General features: G+C 38.6%; 1 protein-coding gene across 2 annotated transcripts in view; it reads right to left on the bottom strand.

Moving 5' to 3' along the window:
- Positions 1 to 598: 598 nt before the first annotated feature.
- The window catches only part of EIF2AK3 (eukaryotic translation initiation factor 2 alpha kinase 3), a 49,279-nt gene continuing 22,628 nt past the window's right edge, over positions 599 to 27,249 (bottom strand). Inside the window, exons 9-17 of one of the 2 annotated variants that reach the window (XM_032235316.1) lie at positions 24,823 to 25,043; positions 23,961 to 24,061; positions 15,375 to 15,497; positions 14,608 to 14,757; positions 11,125 to 11,887; positions 7,128 to 7,295; positions 6,047 to 6,148; positions 5,387 to 5,449; positions 599 to 1,866 (exon numbers count right to left, since the gene is read on the bottom strand). In XM_032235316.1, the coding sequence (XP_032091207.1) occupies positions 1,708 to 1,866; positions 5,387 to 5,449; positions 6,047 to 6,148; positions 7,128 to 7,295; positions 11,125 to 11,887; positions 14,608 to 14,757; positions 15,375 to 15,497; positions 23,961 to 24,061; positions 24,823 to 25,043 (1,850 nt within the window). In that variant the 3' untranslated portion in view covers positions 599 to 1,707. The remainder of the gene's footprint in view (positions 1,867 to 5,386; positions 5,450 to 6,046; positions 6,149 to 7,127; positions 7,296 to 11,124; positions 11,888 to 14,607; positions 14,758 to 15,374; positions 15,498 to 23,960; positions 24,062 to 24,822; positions 25,044 to 27,249) is intronic. The other variant, XM_032235317.1, reaches the window with a different exon arrangement.

Below are 27,249 nucleotides of genomic sequence, written 5' to 3'. Positions count from 1 at the left end.
TAAGTTTGAACAGTATGTACTGGCATTTTGGGGTAAAGGGGCAAAATAGGAAGGACTTAAGAGTTACATCCCAAACCTTTGAGTACCTCCATAATAATTTGCAGAGAATAATCTTGAAAAAAGAGAATGTAAATACAACTTTCTTTTTAAAACAAAAATATGCAAATAGGTAACAAACATACAAAGGCAAGCAATATATACCAATATATACATTTAAAGCTTTTTTATTTTCCCTTGATCTACTTTCTTTTTCACATCAGTGATGATGTGCCATCTGATTATGAGAAGTCAGGAAGACACTCTGGCACCGAATGTGCATACAGTATAACTTGTTTTTCAATAAACTACTGATTTGCATTTTAAGCAAACTCATATAGAAATAAATATTTGATAACTTTTCTTTCAACTTGGTAGAAATATTTCCTTCAAATGTAAAGATATGCAAAACATGATTGAATTTAAAAGAGAAACAAGTACTCATCCATTTCTTACATGACTTGTTAAAAATAGTTCACTGGATAGCTTCTGTAAGCCTGGAAAAGACAGTTGCAAATATATGTGTACATGTATTATTTATTTATTGCGTGTTTTTTAAATTTATTTTAAACAAGCACTTTTTTGTCCTGGAGTTTCTCATCTGGATCTGAAGGGGAGCCCCAGTGGGGATGCAGGTGAAGGTGATAAATGAAGTAGGGAGCTGAGAGATTCCTACATGTCTGGGAAGACAGGGTAGAAGAAGCAAGTATGCAGCAAGGGAAAGAGGTAGGAAAGCTAGCAGGATGCTGGAAAGCTACCATATACAAATGGGGATGAAATGATCAAATTAAGCTATGTTTATTCAATCTTGAAAGACAACACAGTTACAGCTAAATGAAAAAGATTTTATTAAATCAGACTTGAAAAAAGTCACAGTAGTTTAATGCACTTAATAATTACTTTAAGTGCATGCTGTACACTACCAACCCAAAGGGATTGTTCTTCTAATTTTATAAATAAAAATTAACATATTTACATTGAAAAAGGCATTATTAAACAATAACATTTTAGCTGAGAAATGTGTAAGACTTGATTACTACAAAATTTTTATATCAATATTATATTAGGCATATATTCCTGAAATTACAAAAAGAAAAAAATGCCTCATTTGGTTCTGGCACAATTCAAAACTACCCAACGCAGCATTTTGTTTTGTTTACTCAACATATTTTTCATTCAATCTAAACATTTTCTTCTTAATTTCTTTGAAAAGAAGCCTATCACACTATTGCTCTAAACCTGGCAACTGACAGTAAAACAATTTTCACTTTGTATGTTACCAGGAATGAAATAGAATTTACTCTTCTAGCGTCCTTTTGGATCATCTTCATTTTTTTTTAATATAAAGGAACCAAGGCTTTTATATTGGTATTAGAAGGCATTGTTTCTATAAAAATACAGAATTTAGTTTTATTTACATAAGCATCATTTGTACAAGATTCAAATGCAAAATAATGGACTGTAATTAAATCAGGCCAGGTTTTGAAGTGAAAATCATTCACTTGCAAAAGACTGAAAGCATTCAGTTCTTAGTTTCATTTGGTAATAGTGTTGTGCATGAATCAGATAACAAAAAATGAAGCTTAGAATATGAATATTGCAGGAATGTTTTAAATGGTCATTTACACTATTTTGCAAGGTTCCTGTAATTGTGTCAAATTATTTACTCAGCTATCTTGAATGCTTGACTCCAGATGAGCTCATTGTCCGGGATCGTTGCCTAAGCACTGGTTTTACAAGGAATTCCAAATCTTCAAAGAGAGGATTTTCAATAATTTCTGCAGCCTCTGGTCTTTCCGTGGGACTTGGCAAGAGCATGTGCTTTACCAGCTAAAACATTAAAAACAATATTATTTCAGATGGTGAAACGTTTTGAATTGATATTGTTATCTAACTGCTGTTCCCTTATAACAAAGTAAATACCCTTTCCAGGCAATGACAAAACAAATTTCTGCACAACAGCTATGCAGATTTTGTCTCTGACCCCAGTTTTATCTCATACACACACACACACACACACACAAATTAGAATATGGCAAGAAAGCAAGAGGACCTCCAAATGCAATATTTCAAGTATTTGTGTCTTAATAAACAATCACTACACAGACACAAGCGTACACAATACAATAGCAGAGTTGGAAGGGACATTGGTGGTCTTTTAGTCCAACCTCCTGCCTAAGCAGGAAATCCTATACAGTTCCAAACAAATGGCTATCCAACAACTTCTTAAAAGGCTCCCAGTGTTGGGGCATTCACAACTTCTGGAGACAAGCTGTTCCACTGATTAATTGTTCTCACAGGAAATTTATCCTCAGTTCTAAGTTGCTTCTCTCTTTGATTAGTTTCCACCCATTGCTTCTTGTTCTACCCTCAAGTGCCTTGGAGAATAGTTTGATTCCCTCTTCTTTGTGGCAACCCCTGAGATATTGGAACACTGCTATCATGTCTCCCCTAGTCCTTCTTTTCATTAAGCTAGACATACCCAGTTCCTGCAACCGTTCTTCAAATATTTTAGTCTCCAGTCCTCTAATCATCTTTATTGCTCTTCTCTGCACTCTTTCTAGAGCCTCCACATCTTTTCTACATCATGGCAATCAAAACCGAATGCAGTATTCCAAGGGTGGCCTTACCAAGGCATTATAAAGTAGTATTAACACTTCACGTGATCTTGATTCTCTTGCTGTTTATGTAGCCTAGAACTGTGTTGGCTTTTTTGGCAGCTGCTGCCCACTACTGGCTCATATTTAAATGGTTGTCCACTAGGACTCCAAGATACCTCTCACAGTTACAATTGGGAAGATACCACCTATACTGTACCTGTGCATTTCATTTTTCTTGCCTAAATGTAGAACCTAACTCTTTTCACCACTGAATTTCATTTTATTAGATAGTGTCCAATGTTCAAGTTTGTCAAGATTCTTCTGTATCTTAAGCCTTTCTTCTGGAGTATTGGCTATTCCTGCCAGCTTGGTGTTATCTGCAAATTTGATGAGTTCCCCATTTATTCCCTCACCCAAATCATTGATTAAGATGTTGAAGAGTATGGGCCTAAAACAGAGCCTTGGGGTATTCCACTGCATACTTCCCCCCATGTAGATGCAGTTCCATTGAGGACTACACGTTGAGTGCGGCTGGTCAGCCAGTTATGAATCGATCTGGTGGTGATACCGTCCAACCCACATTCTTCTACTTTATCTAGTAGTAGGTTATAGTCTACCTTATCAAATGCCTTACTGAAGTCCAAGTAAATTATATCAACGGCATTCCTCTGGTCCACTAATTTTGTCACTTTGTCAAATAATGCAATAAGATTAGTCTGGCATGATCTGTTTTTGACAAACTTATGTTGGTTTAGGCTATTACTTTGTTTACTTCCAGGTGTTCGCTAATTCATTGCTTGATTATCTTTTCCAGAATCTTTCCTGGTATTGAGGTCAGGCTGATAGGTCTAAAGTTTCCTGGATCTATTTTTTTTCTCCTTTTTTGAAGATGGGAACCACATCAGCTCTTTTCCAGTCCTCTGCCAGTTCCCCGGTGCTCCAGGATTTCTGAAAGATAATAGTTCAGTGGTACTGAGATCTCATCTGCCAGTTCCTTCAGAACCCAGGGGTGTAATCCATCCGATCCTGGTGATTTGAACTCGTCTAGGGGTAGACAGGTGCTCACTTACCATTTTTTCCCTATTTCAATTTGTGTTCCTCATCTGATTTTTGTGGTGCTGTTTTTGATAGGTTGGATTGTTTTATCCCTTTGTGTAAATGCAGATGCAAAAAATGAGTTAAATAGTTCTGCTTTCTCCCTTTTGCTTGTCACCTTCTTGTCACTTTCTCCCAGCAATGGACCAATTGTTTCCTTAACTCTTCTTGTTTTTAACATGTTGAAAGAAGCTTTTTTAAAATTATTTTTTACTTTTGTGGCAAGCCTTTCTTCATTGTGAGCCTTAGCTTTCCTTACTTCATCTTTACAGGCTCGGGCTATTTGCTGATATTCTGCCTTAGTTATGTCCCCCCCTTTCCACTTTTTATATTTAACTTTTTTGTCTTTCAATTTGTCAGAGAGTTCTTTATGCAGCCATGCTGGTTTCTTTTGGGAGCTGTTATTTTTCTTCTTCATTGGTATTGTGCTAGACTGAGCTTTTGTAATCTCATTTTTCAAAATTTCCCAAGCTTCTTGAGTTGTTTTCCCCTTGAGGATTCTCATCCATGGAATTCTTCCCAAGCTCTAAGTTTATTGAAATTATCTCTCTTAAAATAGTCTCAATTGTGGTTGTAAGTCAAGACTATAGTTTGACTTTGTTCTACTACTTGTGTTTGCATAATTCCAATATTGCATGGCAACTTGCCTCCAGGGTTCCTCTGGCTTCAACACCTTCTATCATTTTCTCTCTGTTAGTGAGAATTAAGTCTAATATGGCCGATTCCCTTGTTCCCTTCTCTACTTTTTGGGAAACAAAGTTGTCTGCTAGGTTCATTAGGAACCTGTTGGATCTTCCTCTTGGTACAGAGTTTGTTTCCCGGTTGATGTCAGGGTAGTTAAAATCCCACATTAGTATTGTGGTGTGCTTCCTACATACCTTAGTTAACTGACTAGCAAAAAGTTCATCTATTTCCTCTGCTTTATTGAATGGCCTGTAGTATAGACCTATTGCAATATCAATAGGTCTATACTACAGGCCCCCCCCAACCTTTAATATTGACCCAAATGCATTCAAGATAGTTCTCATCATTGTTGTGCTCTATTTCTGTTGAGATGTAGTTATTTATTATATATAGTGCAACTCCACCTTCTCTTTTATTTGGTCTATTTCTTTTAAATAATTTAAATCCTTCTAGCTGTATGTTCCATTTGTAGGTTTCATCCCACCAAGTTTCTGTAATGGCAACATATTGCAGAGGAAGGCCGTGTGACTTTGTTCCAAGGTCTATATAGCTGGCTAATTGGCTTTAGATAGGAAAATGTACAAAGATAATTTGTGCTGTTTAAATTAAGTTTAGAAACAAGCTCAAATTATAAACTTTTTTGGGTGAACAGATTGAATTTCCCCTCTCCAGAATGATAAAACTGTCACCAACTGTTCCTAGAAAAGTTGAATTTGGGGGTGTTGTTGTTTTTAAATGAAGTCTTGTAATGACATCAAGTATGCATTCATTATCTCTTGGATCCAACAACCCAAATTTAATTTCCTCAGTTAATGATTTAAGTCATGAAGGAGAAGATCAAGCATAACAATTAATAGTACAATTTACCAAGCAGGCTTATGATTTTTAGTAACAAAATAAATGCAGTTTGTCCTAATAAAATCCCAAAGCTTAAGCACACATCTAAGCTGGAAATTTAAATTCCTATATACCTCCTGTGCATATTCCTTAATGAACAGTGGTGGGAAAGTCAAGTTTCTTACTTCACTTAAAATCTGTAAAAACATTTAAAAAGAAAAAGTTATTTGTGTTGACATAAATCACACGTTTCAGCTCCAAGTCCTAAAGAGGGCACTATTTTCTTTTTATGAAAGTGTATACAGAAATTTCATAATCAGTGCGTTTTAATTTAGTTGTAATATCACAGAATTATGTTAATAACCCTTCTCTGTAATTTAATTCATATCTACTTCTTTTAGATTACAGAAACATTTTATTACAAATTTTTATTCTTGTGCAAGTGCTATACTGAGTCCAATACATTATATCTATTCACTCAGTAATTATATTTATACAAGCTTTCAAAATTTTTTATCTTGATATAAAACACCCACAAATCATACATAAAAAACAATATAAAAATCATCCCCAATTTCTGATCACGTACTTATTTGACAAGGCAGTTTTACAAATATATTCCTGAACTTTTTAAGCAAATAGCTCCTCAATATGAATTATAGAATCATAGCTAATATAATAATTATTCTTTGTTTATACAATTTTTTTACCTAATGGTAAATTAATAATTTTCAGTTTATTGCTAAAGTGTAATTCATTTTCTTCCAAGAATATTTTCAGAAGAGCATACCTACCCTGACTCTCTCCATCTGAGTGCTGAAAGGGTAAAGAAGCTCAAACAAGATCAATCCTAAGGAAAATATATCGACTTTGTGTGAATAAGCATTTCCATAAATCTGTAAAATTTAAAATAAGAAGCAACCATCAAAAATTGAACCATCAGGCTAAATTTTTATTTTCCACTAATATTTCTGCCCAGAATCTTAATATTTAATCAAAGTAAGAGAGTATTTGTATCAAATAAGGTCAAATAAATTCATTTTAATAAATATTCTTAACAGTTAAATAGCAAGATATTTGGAATATAGATATCCAAACTAAACAAAATCTCATGAACAAGCTAACAATGTCCCAAATAATCAAGACTAGATACTGTGCGCGTTTATAAAATGATACATTTAACTTCTAATAACAAACATATGTTTCATTTAAATGTTCTAGAGTTGTGGGATATTCATTTTAATCATTTATGTTCTTCTAAAACCGTTATCAATAAAACAATGATTTTTCTAGAATTTCAAAAATAGAAGTGTAAACAATATCTAATTGCACAACAACAATAAGGAACCATTAATATATCTGGAGGAACAAATAGTGTAGGAATTTGGCGGTGAAGATGAAATTGAGTGTCTGGCTATCTAGCTGATTGGCATGCTGAACAAGAACTCCCATACTGCAGGATTGATTCTTGTATGTCACATGTTATACATTCAATGCCATCTAAAACACTTTTCAGTCTAAGTATCAAAATATTGATGTTATTTTTATAATGTACTGGAGTAAAAATAAAACCCACAAAATTACAATAAATGTCATTTAAATCCTAAATGGGGAAATAACATAATGCAAACACAAAGCTATTTAGCAATTAAAACATATGATCTATTCCTCTGAATAAGGTATTCCTTATTACCACTTTCTAATAAGTCAGAAAATATTATTCAGTCAGAAAATATTATTTGTCAATAGAGCAAAATTCAAAATAGGGAATTTTTCTGACTCATACTTGATATGTACTCAATAATTGTGCCAACATTTATTCTTTAATTTATGAAATAACATTATGAGAATCCTGTAAATCAGATAAAAACATACCTGTTCTGGGCTCATATAGAGTTTGGTCCCAACTTGCCCTGTGTGTCTGTCATAAGCTGGAATTGGTGTTAAAACAGATTCTTCCTCCTCATCATGGTCCATTGCAGTTACTAGGCCAAAATCTCCAACTTTTACTATATTATCCATTGTAAAAAAAATGTTGGAAGGCTGTATAGAAACAAATGAACACAAAGAAAATTACAATAAAGGCATTAATCTGATTTACTCGGTATCATATAAAATTGTATCATTACATTTTCTAATCTCGTGGAAGAAATATTTCTTTCCTTCCGAAGTGTAAAACATACATGTACATTTGAAAACTAACTTGAGGAATCAATTGTACCATGTTATAGGACGTTTCTCCAAAATAAAGATATGACAGCATATTTACAAAATAATAAACAGGCCACCAGCTAATAGTAATAGTAAGCAGTGCCTACTACATAAATCTATCCTTATATCCCTAACCTTTCTGTGTGGTATTTGTGTGAAATTTAAAAAAAGTTTATGAAATACAGGTAGGTTTCAATTAGTGTGGTTAATGAATCCCATGAAGTGGATGCATTATATGAAATTGCATATTCAAAGTCATATTTCTATGGAAATATGTTCAAAAGAAATAGACAATGACATATATATATATATATATATATATATATATATATATATATATATATATATATATATATATATATATATATATATTTATATGTATATTAATCAAATATTAAGCAAAGGATGAAGAGAATATACTTATAATTAAAATTTATGGTTAATTAGATAACAATGATGTTATGTAAAGTAAAAAAATCTACCATAGATTCAGACCATAATATTTTGTGATACAAGTTTCAATTGTATATCTTATGAAGTAGAATCATACTTGAAACATAGAATCTTTAAAACTTCCTTTAAATATCTTTAAAGAATATTCCTGAATATTCTTCTTTGGTCCACATATTCCCATAGAACATCCACCCTACTATCTACAATTTGGGTTATTCCACAATGTAAATTTCTCATGTGATTCTAGATCAAAATAAATCACTTACCTATTATTAACAACATCCACCCTACTATCTACAATTTGGGCTAGTCCACAATGTACATTTCTCGTGTGATTCTGAATCAAAATAAATCACTTACCTATTATTAACAACCAGATATGTGTAGCAGCTTTCAGTTTGTGACCAGGTTTCAAAACTAGAAACAAGGATCCCTTAGATTCTAAGATTTATTTCTCTCTAAATGGACCCAAAGAAGGCAAATAAAGGGAATATTCAGCAAAGTTCCAATTCACCAAAATTTTATGGGTTAAAATAAAAGCCCAGTATTAAACTTTTAATTTTTGTCCTTTTCCCTAGATTCATCAGCTAGATTGTATCTGCTCTGAAGCTCATAAAAGCAGAACCAGGCCTTTTAGTCTATTTCCACATTTTGAAAAATGTATCACCTTCCAAATTGGATTTCCAAGGCAGTTCTTAAGTGATGAGAACATGCTATTACAAATGGGACAATAAGGAAAAGAGAAATTGCGAGGAATGCAAGTCATTCCTGATTGCTTTGAAATTGCCTGAAATATCATCCTCTGGAAAATGTTTTGTCATCTTAACTGACAAAACATTAGAACCTAGAACGAAGGAAAAATAGCTTCAAAACACTAAAGGAAACTTGACACTAAATAAACTAAACTTATTTTAAGTATTTCCTCAGTGACCTCAACTCTTAACTCTTAAAACAAAATCTCAAGTAGCATTGTTTAAGGTAACTAAAATCACAACTCACTACTGACATTACTAAATGTACTGTGTACTCTTTGTGCATGTTATGGTAGCCCCTGAAGTTAATATACTTTAAGGGAAACTGATTGCCCATTTGTGTATGGGGCTGAGATCTGGGGGGGGGGGGGGAGAATAAGGTTATTGCCTAATTAGAAGTAGTCCAAAACAACATCATTAGGAAGATCTTGGGCCCCACATTCAGGGCACCCTCAATACCTATTTTGGGATGGAGATAGGCTACCTTGCATCACCATTAGAATACATCTTGCATTGTTAGAGCATTATAAGAAACTAGAAAGCCTTCAAGAATCCTATCTTGCCAAACTCTGTTTTCTCTGTTATACAGTTGGGATCCAATGGACCAAATTTCTGTCACCCATTCTGCAAACAAATGTATTCCCACTTACCTTGGGGAGATTTAAGTTCTTGGAACAGATAAAATAGCAAAGAAAGGCTTTTTGAGAGGGATGCCACTGAGGTACTATCACCCAAATGTTTGGTATCATCATTATAAAAACACAGATACTTCTATAGGAACCTACTTAACATAACAGTGCTTTACTGGGAGGGCTTTAACATATATTTATCTTCAAATCATGTTTTTCAAATATCTCAGAGGGAGATATTTCTTTTTGTAAACTCTCTGTCAAATAACATCTCTGTCCTTGTGGTGTTGGTCTAGCAAAGGACATTATCCATTACGTCCTCTACTGCCTCATGTTCAATGAGATTAGGGCAAAATTACTGCTAACTTCCAATCTTGAAAAACTGAACTATCTTCTTGCAAACATATTTTCATGTCAGCAACAAGTTACTATAGTTTCTCTGCTGTCATTTAAATTTAGAAGAGAATACCGTACTTAAGTTGTTAGCTGTAGTTTGGGCTTTATTTTGCTGTAAGTTTTTTTTTTTTAAAAAAAATCTAATATAGGTAGTTCTTGACTTACAACCACAATTGAGACCAGAATTTCCCTTCTTAAACGAATCACATCAATGTTATGGCCTTTTGCTATGATTACAATCACTGCAGTTAAGTGAATCATGCTGTTTTTAAGAAAATCTGGTTTTCCCTATCGACTTTGCTTGCTAGAACATGACTAGGAAAGGTCATAAATCATGATGACATGATCCCAGGATGCTGCAACCATTGTAAATACAGGTAGTCCTCCACTTACAACAGTTTATTTAGTAACTGTTCAGTTACAACAGCACTGAAAAATGACTTATGACTATTTTTCGCACTTACGGCCATTGCAGCATCCCCATGCTCACATAATCAAAATTCTGATGCTTGGAAACTGACTCATATTTATGACAGAGTGTCCTGAAGTCATATGATCAGCTTTTGTAACCTTCTGGCAAGCAAAAGTCAACAGGGAATCCAAATTCACAAGAACCATATTATTAACTAACAAATACACTGATTCACTTAGCAACTGTGGCAAGAAAGTTGTAAAATGGAGCAAACTCACTTAACAAATGTTTCAACATAAATTTTAGGCTCAATTGTGGTCGTAACTCGAGGATTACTTGTGTATGACGCTGCCAAGCAACCACATTTGATCACATGACTGTGGGAATACTGTTGTCAGTTCTAAGTGTGGGACTGGTTATAAGTAACATTTTTCAATGCCGTAGTAACTGTGAATGATCACTAAATGAATATTTGTTATGTTGAGGGCTACCTTACTCTTTTCGTTACTTTATTTTACTTATTTTAAAGTTTTTCTACTTCACTGTTATTTTATTGTATTTTATGGCACATTGTATGGCTGCAATACTAAGCTTATTTATTGGGGTATTATATTTCATTTGAATAATTTCTATTTCTATTTTGTGACAGTATTTACTCATGGGTAATTTTTCCACAGTACATTTTTGTACTGCATATTGTTTTTATTTTTAGTACTTAAAGTTGCTTTGATGGATCATCTAGAGCCATTGAGAGTTGGGCAGGAAAGATACTTAAATAAATTATAATATAGTTTTACTTTATGTTCACACTGTAACTGACAAAGATTAGTAATAAATAATAAATTATATAATAATAAATTGTATAATAATGTATAAGGTTTTTTCCCTGACACCCTTCTTAACATTCAACAATGAAGAAATAATTCAGTGGAATATGAATACGTTTTTCAAATACATACAGATAATTAAATAAACTACTCCAGGGAGATAAATAATTATATTACATTATCTGTACGAACCTTGAGATCCCGATGCATTAATCCTTTACTGTGCAGGAACTGAACAGCTTCAGCTATTTGCAGGAATATCACAAGGCACTCGGTCCTGTCTCTCTCCTCTATTGTGCATCTTCGGTTCATCCAATCTTTAAGGTTTTCTTTCCTACAAAGTTGCATCTGGATATAAAGATACACTTTTGGAGTGGTAGGTAAAAGTTTTTGAACAGAGTTGTTAGAGCAGTCCAAACTTAAAGTTGTTGGTCTTGGTGGAGAAATAGATAAAGAGCTTGTTGAAGATGACTTTCTATTATTTGACTCTCTTGTGCTTGTCGCTTTATCTTCAATATGGTTATCATGAAGCAAACTGGTAATATTACCCCCTTTATTGGAAGAATTGTCACAATCAGAGTCTTCAAAGATAATAGAAGATGACGTTCGGTCCCTCAACCTTACTACCGATTTAGCAGGAAGATAAACTTCAAAGGAATGAACAGGATCATTATCATCAACAGAACTGCCTTCCATATCACAGCTATGAATGAAATTATCTTGTGCACTTGCCAATTGGCTCAAATCTCTGTTCTCGATGGCAGAAAACTCCAAAGGAGAAAACTTATTCTCTGATGAATCTGATTGATCACAATGTATTCCTACGGAAAGCAGTGTCTTCTTTTCTACGGATGTAGCAATGACTTCAATGTTTTCTTCAGTAGAAAATGGCACTGTTTTAATTTTAAACGATGGTACCTCCATTGCACTGGGAGAACTGAGTGGCCAATCAATACTTTAAATATATTAAAAAAAAAGATAACATTAAAAACTTCAATTAATCTTACCATATGTTGCCCACAGAGCAAAAATACAAAGCTTTCCCCATGTCTATGAATTAGTGTATGCATGCTTCAAAAATGATTTGGAATGCTTTGGACCCTGCATGAGCCCAGAACCTCTTTGCTATTCATACAAGTAGTCATGACATTTTGCATCCTTCCTTAACAACTTGAAAAAAGATGCCAATGTTTTAAAAATTGTTCAACAAGATTACTCCATAAAATATCACGATATTTTTAGGCTTATATAGAAGTCTAAACAATAGTATGATTGTTTAATTAGTAGTACAGAGTGAGTTGCATTTGCATAAGGCTTGGGAATTTTTTCCAAATTATTTTCAAATTGGGCATAACCTACTAAATAGTTTAAATTAAGATAATTAAATTCATAATTACTTTTTGCAACATTCAGAGTGTAAAGGACCTTACAAAAGAATGTTCTGAACATTTTAACAGGAACATTTCAAGATTTTTTCTAAGATAGTAATTTATTGTCAAATCTTCCTGCAGTCCTACTTATCAGAACAGAAGGGATCAGATGATGTGGACTCCTTCTATGGCTTCTAGCTTCTTCTTTTTTTAGAATGGGAATTTATTAATTTACTACAGTAGGGAATGCTATTTAAAACTCTTTAACTATCTCATAAATTATTTCACTGATCATTTCTCAAACTAATTTGACATCTCATGACTGTTAAATGAAAGAAATAATATCATATGGATCAATCCACTACCAGATGCTTCCAAGTAATACTCTTTCATCCTCTACCATTATGAAAGTGTAAAGGGTTGATAATGCAAGTGTAGGAGGTTTTTTTAGTTTAAATAAATTTGTACAACCATAGTTATTTCTTTCCACCTATGGAGAGAGACATCCAACAGACCCTAGAAAGGCCTAGAAATAACATGCCTAAGCAATATTATTAAGCAAAAATCAAGAACACGGGTCATACTGAGAACTTCAAAAGTAAAAGTGTTACTTCACAAAAAGAGTAGGGAAAGCTTGAAAACAGCTTCCAGCGGGGTAGTGACTGAGTTTAAACATGTTTGGGATAAACACATGTCTATCATCTGATAAAAATTTAAAAATAAATAAAATATACAATAACAATAACAATAAATAAAAGAAAAATAAACACCTAGGGCAGACTTGATGGACCACTAGATGTTATTTGTCAAATTTTTCTACATTTTTATTTATAAATACAGTCTTTCTTACTTTGAATCATTTTTAAAATACGCAATAGAGGTAGCCCTCAACTTATGACCATAATGGAGCTTGCCTGTGAGGTGCTGACAGACTGTCTTGCTCAATCACCATCTCAGCCTTCCTGATTGTTAAGCGACTGTATGGGCCGCTAACTGAAGAGAATGAAAGAGCTTCCTGATGAAAGAGGGTGGACAGCTTCACTTTGTGTGCAGAACTAGTGTGCTGGGACCAAAGAAAGGAAGCTTGGATTCTGAGAAAGGAGTTTCCTTTTTCTAGGACAGTGTGCCAATTCCCCTCCACATCGGGAGGGTAGGGTGACTGTGTGCTGTGTTGGAAGAAAGGAAATAGCTTGCCACCTTTCTTGCTGACCTTCTGAGGAAGCCGGGAGAGTAAACTGCGAATCATAATCACATGGTCGCAAAGGGATTAGCTACCTGTTGTATATATGAACGGTTGGCAAGAGCCCAGTTTGCAATTATGTGACTGTGGAGGCAATATAAGCACCGGTTATTCCTTCAGCACTATCATAATTTTGAACAGTGGCTGAACAAACTGTTGTTAAGTCAGCTAGCAAACCCTAATTTGAACTACACTGAAAAAATAGCATTAAGGAGAAAAGTAATGCTTAATGAAGAGGAACTGATAAGAAGATAAAATTGATGAAAAAATGAGAAATTTATCCCATTTAAATTCTTTAAATTCTTATAAATTGCATCTTTGAACAAATTCCTGAAAAAAAATCTGTATTCTATGAATTTTGGGGTAGTTTGCTGCTCTAAAATGTGTACCAGAAATTTTATGCAATGGAAAAAACATTTCTGAAAATTTACATAAAATGTTAACACTTTTGAAAACATAGAGACTAAGCAAAATGAATGAGAGGTTTGTATTTTTAATCTCAACTGCCAAACTATATTAGACCTATAAAGGCACAAATAGACAAATGATCTGAGTTCACTAATATATTGTGACAAAGTGACAGTGATCAGAAACCCAATTTTTAACACACAATCTCATTTGATCAAGAGATTATAAAGTAGCTACTAGAAGCACCAGGCTAAGAAATAAAAACAGATTAATAATCTAAGGCCTACACTCATGTTATCTACAATGCAGTTCTGGAGGAATCATGTTATATAGAACTACTATCGAGGAATTTACACTGTCCCTCTTTTTAGTTTCTGAGTTATTCAGTACATGTATATATCCTGGCTTTTATCCCTTATTAAACTCATGAAGCAATAATGGAATAATAAAGTGAGTTCCATCTAATTTCCAATCAAGACATTACACCAGAGCCACATTTGTCAGTTTTATTGATGTGGCTACATTATATTCTTCTGACTATGTCTTGATTCATTTACAGATATTATTCTGCAAAATTTTGATTTAACAAGATTTGTAAATATTATTTCCAGAGTCTTTTAATGAATGTATGCAATTTCTAAAAACTAAAGTAAATACCTCTCATCTTTCAACCACAGCTTATCCATTCTTTCTTGCCAGCTCTCAGGTGGTGTTTCTAACCAAGCATTAAAATATCGAACAATGGAAGGATGTTCAAGTTTTGCTAATGCTTTAACTTCACGCATAACCTTTTCACGTGCCAGCTCCCTAAAATTTGAGGTAATACAACAAAGACAAAAGATTTATGCAGGGTAAATTGGTCAAATATTTCTTTCCATAGTCTTTTCAGGTGACAAAATAGATTTTCTTTAATTTCCTTACATAAGGAAATTATACATCCTATTCAGTAATTAATGGTTTATTTTCTTAATCAACTCAATGTTGTATTAGAAGAATTCCTTATATGCATATGATTATAATTTCAGGACTGAACCCTTTTGAGTGAAAAGTTGGAGAACTCAAGCTTCTTTTTCCAGTAGTCCTCACGTTAGATGGATTTAAAAATAATGCAATTACTCCAACATAAAACAAAAACATTCTTGACTATAGACCACTTTGTAATATTTTTTTAAAAAAAATACAGTTTAGGAACCCACATTTATAGAAGGCTCCAAGAGAATGTTCAGGAATTTACTGAAATTATTTATACTATAACTATTACTAAAACTAATAACCCTGATTTCTTATATCTAATGTTACTTTTTAAATTTTGAAAACTTTCCCAGTCGTTGAATAAAATGGTTCTGAAACAATGGCAACCAATATGTAAACCTTGGTGCCATCTAGAGTAAACTATGAAGGCAACCAAAAAGATATGTAATTACCTATTTGGAAGACGAATTCTTTTAATAGCATAGTTACAATCGTCAACTTTGTTTCTGGCTTCAAATACTACTCCAAAACCTCCACGACCAAGACACTGAACTGGTTCAAAATCTGTCAGATACCTGCAAGAAAAGACAGAAATAAATTGATTTTCCTTGTACTTGCACACTACTATTCTCCTGTGCGCTCCTTGGAGAGTCTAAGCATGGGTTAAATACAGTCTATTTGCCCTAGGACTGAGTAGATTTTTCTTTAACCATGCGATGGCCATTTTAAAGCATTTTGCACGCTTTTTCATGGTTGCTGTCATCTTAAGCTTGGAGAACGTCTGTGGCCATTTTAAAGTGACCTTTTTGCTCAGATTGTCGTTTGGAGCCGCTTGAAGACCTGCGGAGTTGCGCTCAAGCCCCTCAGCTGCAGATCGCCGCCGGGGAGTGTTTGGCTTTGTCTGGGACGCCAGCAGGTCTGCCTCCCTGCATCGAGCACTCAAGGGCCTTGAGGGAGGCCTGAGAAGGTTTTTGGCCAATGGGCCTTTCTCCTCTCAGATTGTGATGTGCAGGTGTTCCGTAGCTGGCTGGCTTGCACCTGGTGCCTGTCTAGTTTCGAGTTTAATAAAATTTGTATGCCACCCACTCCCATTGGGATTCTGGGCGGCTCACAAGCAAGATAAAAAAGCTTATTTAAAAATTATAGATAAAAAATACAATGTTAAAAATTGACACACCATACAACCAGTCCAGTGGGGCTGCATATAATCAACAGCCCCAGGCCTGCCGGAACATCCAGGTCTTAGTGGCTTTACGAAAGGCCGGGAGAGTGGTAAGGGTCCAGATTTCTATGGGTAGTTCGTTCCACAGGGCCGGCGTAGCAACAGAGAAGGCCCTCCCCCGAGGGGCCGCCAGCTGGCATTGTCCGGTCAACGGCACTCGGAGGAGGCCCAACCTGTGTGATCTTATTGGCTGTTGGGAGGTATGTGGCAGGAGGCGGTCTCTCAGGTAGCCAGGTCCTAAACCATGTTGGGCTTTAAAAGTAACGACTAGCACCTTGAAGAGCGTCCGGAGATCAATGGGGAGCCAGTGCAGCTCGCGGAGGATAGGTGTGACATTATCGCTCGTGCAGCTGTATTCTGGACCAACTGCAGTCTTCGAACACTCTTCAGGGGCAGCCCCATGTAGAGTGCATTACAGTAATCCAGTCTTGAGGTGACGAGGGCATGAGTGACCATTTGAAGCGCCTCCCGGTCCAGATAGGGCCGCAACTGGTGCACCAGGCGAACCTGGACAAAAGCCCCCCTGGTCACAGCTGACAAATGGTGTTCTAACGTCAGCTGTGGGTCCAGGAGGACACTCAAATTGCGGGCCCTCTCTGAGGGGTGTATAATTTCACCCCCCAGGCTCAGAGATGGAATGTCTGGACTATCCTTGGGAGGCAACATCAATAGCCACTCGGTCTTGTCTGGATTGAGTGCAAGCTTATTTGCTCCCATCCAGACCCTGACAGCCTCCAGGCACTGGCACATCACTTCCACTGCTTCGCTGAGTTGGCACGGGGCGGACAGATACAACTGAGTATCGTCCGCATATTGATTATATCTGATCCCGTGCCGGCATATGATCTCACCCAGCGGCTTCATGTAGATATTAAATAGGAGGGGGGACAGGACCGAACTCTGCGGCACCCCATATTTGAGGGGCCTAGGGGCCAACACCGACTGCGACCTGTCCGAGAGGTAGGAGGAGAACCACCTTAAGACGGTGCCTCCCACTCCCACCTCCCGCAACCATCGCAAAAGGATACCATGGTCGATGGTATCGAAGGCTGCTGAGAGGTCAAGAAGCACTAGGATAGAGGAATGTCCTCTATCCCTGGCACACCAGAGATCATCAATCAGCGTGACCAAAGCAGTTTCGGTGCTGTAACCAGGCCTGAAACCCAACTGAAGAGGATCCAGATAATCTGTTTCATCCAAAGTCCGTCGGAGTTGAAGGCCACCACCTTCTCAACAACCTTTCCAACAAACGGGAGGTTGGAGACTGGGCAATAGTTGTTCAAAATGGCTGGATCCAGGGAAGGTTTCTTAAGGAGGGGTCTCACCATCGCATCCTTTAGAGAGTGTGGGAAGGATCCCTCCTGAAGAGAGGCGTTAACAACCCTCTGGAGCCAGCCACGTGTCACCTCCCTGCTGGACGAGACCAGCCAGGAGGGACACGGGTCCAGTAAATAGGTGAAGGCACTCACTGCTCTCATGGCCTTGTCCACTTCCTCAGGAGCAACGAGTTGAAACTCGTTCCATAAAATCTGCTCAAGACCTTCCCCCGGCATCTCGGCTGGTACCGTCCAAGTGGAGTCCAGGTCCATCCGGATCCGAGCAATTTTATCTGACAGAAACTGGACAAATTCCTCAGCTCTACCCTGTAAAGGCTTGTCCGCATCCTTCCCTTTCAAGAGGGAGCGGGCTATCTTAAACAGGGCGGCTGGGCGCGATTCTGCGGATGCAATAAGAGCGAAAAAATGCACACATTTTGCTGCCCATATCACCACTAGATAAATCCTAATAAAGGCTCTTAACTGTGTTCGGTCGGATTCGGAGTTACTAGCCCTCCAGCGTCGCTCTAGGCGTCTCTTTTGGCGCTTCATCTCCTGGAGCCCTCCTGGATCCACTGCTGCAGAGAGGCCGTAAAGGCGCAATCTGGTTTAGAGCCTCCGCTATATTCCAAGCAGCGACCAAGGACTCCGCCGGACTGTGGGCCAGAGAGTCAGGTATCTCACCAAGTGCCGTCTGAAATCCCATAGGGTCCATCAGGGTCTACTGCTGCAATCCCATCTCTGATTCAAGCAATGACTTCAAAGTTTCTACAGATCAACATGGCAGATGGAGGTTTGGAGGTGCTGGCAGGGCCCTCTTCAAAATGCATAGGCCAGATCCTCCACCCAAGGGGGGGGGGAGGGAGGAAAGGGCAGCACAAGGAAGGCCTCCCCGGGACCCTCAGGGAACAAGGACAAACCCAGGGAGGGAACCCGGAAGCATAAATCTGTAGAGCACAGACACCAGCAGGCCCAGAGGCAGAGCAAATCCCGAGTGGATGGACTCATTGCCTTGTCCACCCTCTGGCCAAATAGAAGAGAGGGAACCTGGTTCACCTCAAGAGAACAGACCTCCCTCATTAATTGGGGAGGAGTCGTGGGATTCCTCCTGCAATGCTTCCAGGGGCTACCCTGAATCACCCAGTTCGTCACTCAGGGAAGAACTGGAACCCTTTCAGGGCATCCTCCCAACGGAGGAGGGAGCTGGTTTGGTTAGGAATAGGGGCCTCCTCACTCCGTGGAGGATAAAGAACCAGCCCTGTCCGCAGAGATAAAAGAAGTAATTGCCCAAACCATCTCCCAGGGCATAGCCGAAGTGATCTGGCAGAAAGATGCCCACGCGGCGGGAACATCTAAATCATGACCGCCCCCAGTTCGGGTCAGGGACCAGTCCCCAGCCTCTCCTGGCACCTCGGATGCCACAGAGGAATCAGTCTGGAAGAAGGAGAAGGCCGAGGAATTTGAATTATAAGAGGATGAAGACCTTTCTCCTGATAAGCCCGCCTTCACTGGGTTATTTAAGCCATCCTTGTTTAAGGCCATCCTATAGAAGGCCAAAGCTTCTACCGAGCTAGGGTCAAACCCTAAGGGTATGACTGTACCATCCTCCTCCTCCTCTAAGCCCAGTATCTTAACTAGCAGTGTGGATAAAAATCTGTATTCTGTAGAGACTACTAGGATGGAGGATATTTTGAAGTTGCCCAAGATAGATGCCCCGATGGTCTCATTGACTTCCAACTCAAACCTGCTGGCAGACCTGCTGGATGGTCTCAAGGTGAAAGACAAAAGATCTGAAAAGGCCTGTCATAAAATGCATCAGGCAGCCACCTGGGCAATCAGGACATCTACCTCTGCGTCCTTCTTCACCATGGCTTCTCTCCTCTGGCTGAGACAATTGAGATCCAAACCTTCTTCTGAGGGATCTCAATGGCGTCACGATCTCAATAAAATTATCACCGCAGTGGAATATTCAGCTGACGCTTCATTGAACATGGCGAAATTAGCGTCCCATGCATTGGTGTCCAATGCTGTGGTTTCACCACTGGCAGGCGGACATGAAGGCAAAGTGGAAGCTGGCTTCTGCTCCCTTCAAAGAGGACAGCTTTTTGGGGATAGCCTGGACAAATTTGTGATTGAGACGAAGGGCAAATGGAAGGTCCTTCCGGCCACTCTTAAGAAAAATGAGCGGAAAAGTTCTGGTTTGTTTAGGAAACAAGCTTTTCGAATGCAGGAGCCTGCTCAGGTATCCACCGCCTCTTCCTACCATAGACCCTACCCTCAGAGAGGTGACAGGAGTCAAGATAGGAACTCCTTTAGAACACGGGGTAGGCAACAACAACATTTCTTTCGGAAGCCATTTCGTGGTGGGTCCAACTCCCGCCAATTCAGATGCAGCAAGTGACCATCAGAGCGTCCCTCCCATAGATGGCCTGCTTCAATTTTATGCCGACAAATGGGAGGAAACTACGCCAGACCCGTGGGTTCTCAACACAATCAGGAGGGGTCTAGTATTAGAATTTCTGTCGTTTCCCCAACAGACCTTCATTCGCTGTCCAACTTCCAAGAATCCCTTAATGCAGGCGGAGATTTGTCACCTTCTCCAAATAAAGGCCATAGAATCCGTACCAACGGATCAGGAAAAGCAGGGATTCTATTCCATTCTTTTCCTGGTCCCGAAAAGCTCAGGGGGGTGGAGGGCCATCTTGGACTTGAAGGGCCTAAATCAACATGTGGCCTACAAGCGCTTCAAGATGCAGTTGCTCCAGTCCATCCTGGACTGCATAAGGCAAGGAGACTTGCCCACCTCCATAGACTTAAAAGAAGCTTACCTGCACGTTCCCATTAATGCGTTGCACAGGAGGTTCCTGTGGTTCCATTACGACGGGAGGCATTACAAGTACAGGGCTCTGCTTCGGCCTCTCGTCACAAAGGCGGCAGTGGCGGCTCACCTCCGGTCCCGTCCGATTCGACTGGAATGCTACCTGGATGACATCATCATTCAGTCCTTGAGCCGCAACCAAGCCCTGCGGGATGTTCAAGTGACCACACGCACCTTGCACTAGCATGGCTTCTTGGTGAACTGGAAGAAGAGCCATCTCGAGCCGACTGCACAAATTCAGCACTTAGGCACCATCATAGACTCGGTCTCTTGTCAGGTCTCTTCTATCTTCAGACCGTCTGAGCAACCTCAGGACCAGAGGTCGTCAATGCTGGCAGCTCAGGTCAATGCCGATCATCAAACTCTCGCAGCTCCTCGGCATCATGATCTCATGCCTAAAGGTAGTTCCCTGGACGCGTCTTTATGCCAGGGAACTACAATGGTTTCTTCTGCCGATGCAGAGGTCAAAGGACAGGAACTCTCCAAGACGAGTTCACCACCATAGAAGGTACTCCGCTCCCTCAGATGGTGGCAGTCAACAGCAGTAAAGAGGGGGTGCTAATTCAATGAGCCCAAAAAAGTTGTGGTAACCTCAAATGCCAGCCTCTACGGATGGGGCATACATTGTCAAGGTCAGTTGACATAGGGCAGATGGACACAGAGGGAGGCAGCTCACAACATAAACTGGCTGGAGTTGAGAGCTGCCCAACTCGCCCTGGCATTTCTCAGTCTAGATTGTGGGCCATCATGTACTGTTACTAATAGACAAGATTGCAACAAAGGTCCACATAAACTGGCAGGGCGGCACCCACTCCAGGAGACTCATAACAGAAGCGGAGTCTCTGAGCAGGTGAGCGGAACGTCACCTAGCGTCCATCAGAGCAGATCATATATCTGGGACATACAACGTGAAGGCAGACAGGCTGAGCCGACAGACGATCAACAACTCCCGAGTGGTGTCTGCATCCAGATCTGTTTCAACAGATAGTTCGGAGGTTCGGCCAACCGCACGTAGACCTGTTCACTACTCACACCAACACACACCTGCCAAGGTTTTTTTCCCCGTTACCACTCATCCTGCGCAGAGGGGACGGATGCGCTGAGGTGCAAGTGGCCTTCAAGACTTCTCTACGCATTCCGCAGGTAGTGGTCAAACTCCTAGCGGAGAAAGCAGAGATCCTCCTTGTGGCCCCACATTGGCCCAGGAGGTCCTGGTATGTGAGCCTTGTCAGCCTCTCCACCCGGAGGTCGTGGAGTGGCCATCTGCCATCCAGACTCCCAGTGGCTCCACTTAGCCTCTGGCACTTGAGGGGAAGCTCCTGAGGAACCAGAATCTTTCTGACAAGGTCATCAAGACTATGCAAGCGTCCAGAAGGCCATCCACTACACGAATATATGATGCAACATGTGTCACCTTTTCAACCTGATGCCAAGAGCGTGGTATCAGAGACATTTCAGCTTCCATATTGCAATTGCTAGACTTCCTTCAGGATGGTTTGGACAAAGGACTGGTGCCCAACACCCTTCGCTGCCAGGTCGCTACTTTGTCCACCATCTTCGCTAGAGGTTCATCCCGATCCTTGAGCCAACACCCTCAGGTTAAGAGTTTCCTGAAGGGCGCAGCCAATATCCGTCCTCAGACTACACACTTCTTGGAATCTGCCGTTTGTTCTCCAAACCCTGACGAGCTTGTCATTCGAGCTAATTCGGACTGCCAGCCTTTGCCATTTGACTCTTAAGACTGCCTTTCTAGTTGCGATTACGTCTGCTAGAAGGATCTTAGAGCTTGTGGCTCTCTCAGTCAGGGAGGAACCGTGCGTAATACATACTGATTGGGTCATCTTGAGACTCTACCCCACCTTTATCCCCAAGGTGAACACTCACTTCCAGAGCCCAGGAAGTGATTCTCCCTAACTTTTGTCCCAGACCTACGCATCTTAGGGAGCGTACTTGGCACAACTTAGACGTTAGGTGAGCTGTTCACATATATGTTAGGAGAACTAAGGAATTTAGACACTCTGAGTCATTTTTTGTATAATTTCAGCCTGGGCTGCTGGGCCGCAAGGCCTCATCTTCAACCATTAGACGTTGGCCTGCATCAAGATGGCTTATGAACCTCAGGGCAGAACAGTGCCAGGTCAGGTGATGGCACACTCCACAAGGAGTGCTGCCACTGCAGCAGCATGGGCGACCCAAGCATCCATCATTGACATTTGCAGGGCAGCTACATGGGCGTCCTCCACTGCATTCATTAGAAATTACAAAATTGACACCTTTGCTTCAGCTGAAGCTTTCTTTGGAAAACGTGTTTTGCAGAAAGTTGCCTCAGCTCCAGACAATCTGGACACAAACTCTTCCCATCCTGGGACACAATAGCTTGGGTATGTCCCATGCTTGGACTCTCCAAGCAGTGCACAGGAGAATGACCGTTGGCTTATCTGAACGGTCGTTCTCTGGGCATTGCGGGAGAGTCCAACCCTGCCCAGGGTTTAGTAGGTGTCCAAGACTTTTTGTCAGTTAGAATCCTGTAAGGCATCCTGCAGCTGATAAGACCTTTGTTTTTAAACTCACCTCAATGAGGCAAAGGAGGCGTGGTTAAAGAAAAATCTACTCAGTCTTAGGGCAGATAGACTATATTTAACCCATGCTTGGACTCTCATGCAGCGCCCAGAGAACGACTGTTCAGGTAAGCCAACGATCATTTTACATAGGCTTTTATTTGATGATTTACATATTTGAGTTGTTAGTTGTCTGGTCATTGTATGTGAACAGTCAGCATAATGACCTGCCAATAATTGGGGAACTGCTTGGCTTCTACATTTGCTACTGAAGAAAGCAAGCCACTCCTGGATAAATAATGCAGATTAAAGAAGCTTGGACTGTATTGTTTCTTACACTTTCAGTTCAACAGAATATCAGTGATCTCTTAATGTGTGCTAGACATGAAGTTTGTATTGTGGATTGACGGATGAGTCAGTATAGAAGCTCTGGCTACCAGTAATGATAAGCATGGAAGCACAAGCCTTTTATAAAGCTGCTAATGTTTTTTTTTATTGTTGTTTCTTAGCAATCTTTATACGTTTATTTTTAAAACTTTCATATTTTATTTGAAATTTCATTAATAAATGTAAGAAAACATAAAATTAATCATCTGCATGTAAAACCCTGAAATATAATATTTCTAATATCTTAACATAATACTTTCTTCCATTTAAAGTTATTTTTGAAGGGTAAGAAAATGCATCACAGAAAACCATACAATAACTATATCAATAATGCATTATTGAAATAGCAATTGCCTCAAGGTTTTATAATCTCACACCCAGCAATTTATCTGACATTAACAAGCATACTCAAACTTTTCACTTCTTCTCCTTGCAATCAAAGCTTCTCTTATTACTCTTCTAAAAAGCAGCAATTAAGAGGCAACTTATTGAAAGAAAGTGAAGATACTATATATTCAAGAAAAATGAATTTGGAAATAATGTTAGTACAATACTCCTCCAATATCAAATGTATCCATTACATTTAACACAAACTAAAGCAAATTAACTATCCATGTTTATTTTTCAAAGGCTACTGCGATGAATGCATTTTGTTAAAGAATAATGACTACTTTTACCTTGATACATATCCAGAATTCTTAAGGTCATCTCTGCTGTTGTCTTTTGTTTGTTCATTTTTATTATCTGTCTGACACTGAGTTTCAGACTCCTTCCGCTGCTGATAAAAAAATAAAATAAAGTCAATTAAACTGAAATGTTAATTGGAAATATTATCTAATTTCAGATGTGCATTTTGGATTTCTAAAGATATTCCAAAAAACATCACAGATTGCACCACCCACTCAATCTGAGTAGAGAGAATGGCTGTGGAAGATTTCTTCTCAAAGAAGGGGAGGAGTCTCAAAATGGGCATGTTCCCTTTATTAGAAAATTTGTCATGATACACTGTAGAATGTAAAAACTGGCCGTTTCAGAAGTATTTTGGGATTAGTTGGCAGGGAGTTTCCAGTACCAAAGGAATAAATGTTAATATAATCTATGTTTTCAGGTAGTATTAGTGTTTTGCATATATTTTAAGTATTTGCATTAACTATTCTTGTATATTATTAGAGTCCTGAACAGCTTATTCATTTCACAAATAAATATTTTCAGCTGACATGAATTTAAAAAGTGACAGTTTCAAAACTAAACTTTAAAATAATTGTTTCAATGTCTGGCATTGGGTGTGTAGTGTTATCACATAATATCCTTCATAATATCCAATCATATGGTGTGATTACATAAAAACATGGTATAAAATATAAATTAAATATATTAATAATTTAGAAATACTGTTTAGAATTCTAAATGTTACTTTTACTGCACTAAAAGATGAAGTGGACAATATCACACCTGTTTGAAATACCTTTTAATTATTTTACTACTAAGTTCTCCATAAAAGAAATATGTGTACTTTCACTTCTAGAATACTATACTTACCCGGTTATGAGCATCAGGATGGAAAAGCCTGCGCACAATGAAAGTTGTGGCCATAATACAGAATAAAATGGTACTAGCAATTTCTTTCCACCAGTGCAGAAGTAGAACTGGGTCTTTCTTTCGGTTACTCTTTGAATTCATATCGTCAGAAAATCTAACAGTTATCTGTGTGCTTCGTCTATGTCTCTCTCGTGTGTAGTATGGTAAAAAATAGCCATTATCTATAATTAAAATAGTGAATATTATTAAATATTTTCTAAAACCCACTTAAATCATATTCTTTATTGCCACATTCTGGGGTATCCCAACATAGTCACACTCTGAGGTACCCCAACATAGTACTCAGGCTTGAATGTGGGATGTCCAAAACTGAACATAGGACATAGAGATTATTGGAGATATAGTAAAGATGAGATTTTTTTTCCCTCCAGGGTTGCTATAGCTAGTCCTGTATTATGACAGTTACCATTCATTATGAACAAAACGGTTGAGCAGAAATTAAGAACATTTGGGATGCCAGCCAATTCCTTTTTAACTGTGAACTATATCTATGATGAAAAAACAGTGCTACAAAGATGAAACAACATCAACTATTGGGGCCAGGGGGAGGGTCTTCTGACTCAGTGTCCTACTAACCACATAAGAGTGACAACAGTTTGGCAGTTCTAAATCTGAAACTACAAGTTTCATGATGGAATGAGCTCCTGTAAATTTGTCCAAGTTCCTGCCAGCATTAAGTTCTAATGCATTCTACAAATGCAAGAAGATAAAACAGGTACCACTTCACTGGAAAAATACCAGGGACATGAAAGGGCATCCCATAGGCAACAGCCATGTCACTAGCTAATCCTTTTAACTCAGGTGCCTTGGTGAATGCTTCTGACACCAATGTAGTAGTAGTGGTATCAAATATCAGCATGAAGGCAGTTCATTCTCCCAGATTTCTAGACGTATGTTAGAAATAACTTCAAGAGAACCTGCAAGACATCTGTACACCCTCATTTTCTCTAAATTGAAGAAAAAACTTTTCAAGTCTATGCACATCCTCCTCCCATCTACACTAACATTTTTCTATTTCAGCATATTTATATCTTGTCTTCTCTATTACAACTTTTATAAGGATCTTTTAAAGGATAACATAACCCACCTGGGAGAATAATAATTTTACCTCAGCTTTGCATGGGCTACATGGAAATACTTTTGTGGCAATTAAAATGAAACAATGTTTTACATGAAATATAACTGCCAACCCCTTCTCTCTCCTTTTCATTTAACTATCTGATTTTAGTGGGTTTAAATTGTACTGCTAATATTTGATTGTACATTAAAAAAATAGTTTTCTTACATTCGCAAATTTGTTAAAAAATAAACTAGTTTCTTCAAAATGCTTTAGGAATACTGAGTAAGGTTTTAAAACTACTTATTTTACTTATCTGTCTTCCCTGTATGTCATGAGAACCCAGCTGGGAAGGTGAGAGCTAAATCTGAATCCACACTATTTATCAAGTACAATATTACAAAATCCATGTTGTGTGGCCCTAAAAGGGGTTCTCTTTGGTTAAAAATTGCTGTTATAAACAATGAGTAGGAAGTCCAAATGTAGTAAATATCATTGCTACAAATCTGGATCTTTTGAAGATTACCTCAGAAAGGGTTGTTTTTTAGATAATTAATTTTTTTTAAAAAAATCTTTACTATTTTTTTCTGCCAATGCCTCTTCCTCTTGCTTCACATCCATCTAGGTTTTTTTTATATAAAAAAATTCTCTTTATTTCTCAATAAACTATCCATTTCTTTTTCTCCATCAAAATCTTATTTTCCCCTTTTTACTATTTCTTTTGGAATATAGCTGGGAAGCATATATGATTTACATATTACACCTGCTCACTTCTGTATAATTATGGTTTGTATGTGAGAAAGACGACTGTTATATATAGATAGGTCAATTAATTCTGTAAATGGGGTGCCTTATTTTATATAATTAATTTGGTTGATAAACCAAATTATCAACAGGTGCAGAGCCATATTTGGTGGCACATCAGCCATCAGCTCCAACGTGCATGGATGTGCCAGCCAGCTGATTTTTTGCTCTCCCCAGGCTTCAGGCTTTCTTGAAGCCTGGGGAGGGCAAAAACGGCCTTCCCCGCCCCCCCGGAAAGATTGTGTCTGAACTTCTCGTTGGCCCGTTGGGGTTGTTTTTCACCCTTCCCAGCCTCCGGAGGCTTTCCTGAAGCCTGGGGAGGGAGAAAATGGCCTCCCCTGGCCTCCCGGAAGTTGGAAACAGATCGTTTTCGAACTTCTGGTTGGCCCATTGAGGCAAAAAGCGGCCACAAAGGGACAACTGAAAGTTTGGAAATGATCCATTTCTGAAGGGATTCCAGGGGAGGTAGTTTTCGCCCTCTCCAGGCTTCAGGAAAGTCTCTGGAG

This window comes from Thamnophis elegans, chromosome Z (genome assembly GCF_009769535.1).
Source record: "Thamnophis elegans isolate rThaEle1 chromosome Z, rThaEle1.pri, whole genome shotgun sequence".
Lineage (NCBI taxonomy): Eukaryota > Metazoa > Chordata > Lepidosauria > Squamata > Colubridae > Thamnophis > Thamnophis elegans.
Note: the sequence above shows the minus strand (reverse complement) of the source record. Positions and strands in the feature narration are given on the sequence as shown.